At 64.7% G+C, this 3,079-nt stretch overlaps 1 protein-coding gene across 1 annotated transcript in view; it reads left to right on the top strand.

Annotated features, from left to right (window-relative positions):
* Positions 1-1,010, top strand: part of LOC112551641 — a 2,661-nt gene extending 1,651 nt beyond the window's left edge. The window contains exons 7-8 of the mRNA XM_025213575.1: positions 369-464; positions 750-1,010. Of these exons, the coding sequence (XP_025069360.1) occupies positions 369-464; positions 750-1,010 (357 nt within the window). The remainder of the gene's footprint in view (positions 1-368; positions 465-749) is intronic.
* The last annotated feature ends 2,069 nt before the right edge of the window (positions 1,011-3,079 follow it).

A 3,079-nucleotide genomic window follows, 5' to 3' on the forward strand; every position in this document is an offset into this window, starting at 1 on the left:
GACGCTCCGGAGAGATTCCCGAAGGGGTTTGCTACTCGTCTGTGCCAGGATAGAGGAGGGGGCAGGCAGGCAGCTGGGCATCCCACAGCCCCTGCTAGAAACCCCCTGCGGTGCATGTAACACGGGGCTCTGACCCCACACAATGCAGCTGTCTCTACCACGCTGGCTTTTCCCGAGCTGCGCTTTCAGGGCAGGCCCTGCCGGACGGTGCCCAGCTCAGACGAGAGCCCAGGACCCAGCTGAGAGCCAGCACTGGCGCCCGCTGTGCGAGTTCCCCCCCCCCAAACAGGGAGCATGGCACCAGCGCCGACTGCCCCCTCCAGTCCTGGCCCCGGTGCACCAGCGGCTTCTCCCCCCTTCTCTCGCAGGGCAAAGTGTGCGCGACCTTCTCCTGCCGCGGGGACGGCTGCTTCAAGGGCAAGAAGCCTGCCGGCCGGTGCATCGTCGGCTTCGACTTCTGCGAGGTACCGCAGCTGCCTGCTGCAGCAAAGGGGCTGCGGGGAGCCGGGAGCCGGGCGGGCAGCTCTGGGCATGGTGGTGCAGCCACATTGCAGTTGCTGTGACTGGGGGTAGCGCTTATGGGGGTGTTTGTGGCTCCTGTCCCACCCCAGGGTGCTCCGGAGAGGGGCCCAGTGCTCGTTTTCCCCAGGCTCCAGCAGGAAGCTGCATAGGCAGCCAGGCTCTGTGACCGCGAGCCTGAGGCGGGCAGGGCCAGGCCACACTAACCCCTGCGTCCTTCCTCCTGCCAGATGAAGAAGACAGGCTCGAGCTATGTCGCTGGGTGCAGCAAAGCCTGCAAGACGGGCAAGCCCGTGTGCACCGGCGGAGTGGCCACCACCTGCTACCAGGAGCCCTGCCCCGCCGGCCCCAAGGCCAGCTGTCTCAAGCTGGACGGCCACGTGCACGTCAACGGTGCTGGGCGGAGGGCTCTGGCCCCGATCCTGCAGCTCCTGGCCGGCGGCGCGGTCCTCGTCCTCCACTACTGCGTCCTCGCTGCCCTCCAGGGTTAAGCAGGGCCTGCAGGCGGACTAGGGGCTGGGGGGCCCTGGGCACGCGCTAGGATCGCTGTAGCTCTCTCCCTTCGGCTAAGGCTTGCTAGGAAACTCCCTCTGCTCGATCGTGCCCAGGCAGGACGGCGCCCGTGGGCTTCTTCCATCCCCGCAGGACAGCTCCCAGCTGTTGCACACGCTGGTTCGGCCCAGGGCCGTGCGCAGGGTGCCTGGGGGGTGGATTTTGGGGCTTCTCCTGCACCTGGGGCTGGGCTGCAGTGCGGCTGGGAGAGGCTGGGGACAAAGCCCGGCCTACCCCCTCGGGCGCTCGGCCAGCCCCGCTTTAGGCTGCTGAGGGCGGGAGCGGGGAGACGTATGCCTGAGGGGTCCCCGGACCTGTGCAGCGGGGAGCGCTGTGCCGCGAGCCCCCGTGTCGTCGCAGGCATGAAGGGTGCCCTTCCTTGCAGGCAGGCTCTGGGGCTGGGGCTGCAGCTGCCGTCCAAGCCACCCATCCTCTTGGGAGTGGGATTCCTCGCCCGAGGAGCCGCCGGCCCCGAGCTGCGTGCTGCCAGGGTGCCTTCAACACCAGGCCTGTAAAACCTCCCCCCAGCTTTTCCCTTGGTGCCTTCAGCCCCCAAAACCAGTGGTGCTGGGGCCAGTCCTGCCCCACGTCCTCTAGCTCTGTCCCACAGCACCGTCAACCGTGAGCCCTCAAAATTGTGCCCATCCCTGGTGCGATCCAAAGCAGAGGTGCAGCCCAGGCACCGAGCAGGCGGGGAAGCTGCACGTGTCACTGCCGAAACCCAGGCCCCCGTGGGACTTGTAGACCGCGGCAGCGTGGCGCTCTCTTCCCGGGGGCCGGGGGTGACTGGAGCGGGGTGGAGGAAGCCTCACAAGATCCTTCTGTAAGTCCAGGTCCAGGCAGGGTCAAATGGAGGATGCAGCATTTCCTCTCTGACATCTTAGTTGAGGAAATGGGGTTTTTTCCAAAGGCTGCCCAGGTCTTCGGTGCCCCTGTTTGGAAATCCCTGGTGCAGAGGTGGTTCGCTGTAGCGCCGTGCTAATCTGGGCTTAGCCTGTTGCTAAGAAATCCGGTGCCACCTGTCCCTGCCCTGAGGCTGACGATACACGACCCATCCCGGCCCGAGCGGGAGCCAGACCCCGTCAGCCCCAACGCTGCTCACGGCTGTGCCGCTGCCGGGCCTGTCGTGCTCTGTTGCTGTTGCCGTTATATCTCGGACCCCTTCCCCTGCAGAGACGTCCTCTATAAATAAATACGTGTGTCAACCCCAGTGTTTTTAATGACCGTGGGCTGGTTTGCGTCCAGCACCTGTCACCTCCCACCTGGAGCTCTCCCTGCACCTTGCCACCTCCCTCCCCATTGCTGGGCTGTCTCCAGGAGCCGGCGGTCCGGGAAGCACGGGGGCGAGGGCAGCCAGGCCCCAGGAGAGGCTGCTCCGAGCGCACGCATGCATCGCTGCAGGACTCCCGGATCCTCGGCCACCCACGGCGTCGCTGCAGCCGGTGCTGGTAGAAGCCAAACCGTCCTGCCTTTGCTCTGCGCAGGGCCCGGTTCCTGGCACCTGCTCGCGTGGGGGCCGCACAGGCGCTGATTTGCATAACGAGACAGACGCTCCAAAGTTTGCTCGTGCCAGCTGGGCTCTGCTAGCGCCAGGCGTGGCTGCGTTTCAATGAGGGATGGCTTGCAGCGCTGGTGGAGGAGAGGGTCTTGCCCGGTCCTCGTGGCTCTGGGGAAGAGCTTATTCCAAAATGCCCTGCAGATCTGAGATGCTCCTTGGCTAGAGAGGCCTCCACCCTCCAGCCTGGGTTTTTCCGGGCTGTTAATAAACGCACACAAAAGCTCCCAGGTGTTTGCTCTCAGCCATCAAGGCTCCCAGGCACGGCATGGCACGGCGGCACAGCAGGCTGGAAAAAAAAGTGCCTCAGGTCTGTAATGTGAGGTAGGAAAATAAACAGCAGAAACAAGCCCTGGGGCTCGTGGTTTGGATTTCTGCACTGCACCACAGAGCCCCTCCTTCGAGAGACAGGTTAGGCCCAAGGAAAAAAGGGCTGGGGTGACATTGTGTTTT

The sequence above is a fragment of the Alligator sinensis genome, unplaced genomic scaffold (genome assembly GCF_000455745.1).
Source record: "Alligator sinensis unplaced genomic scaffold, ASM45574v1 scaffold1123_1, whole genome shotgun sequence".
NCBI classification, from domain to species: domain Eukaryota; kingdom Metazoa; phylum Chordata; order Crocodylia; family Alligatoridae; genus Alligator; species Alligator sinensis.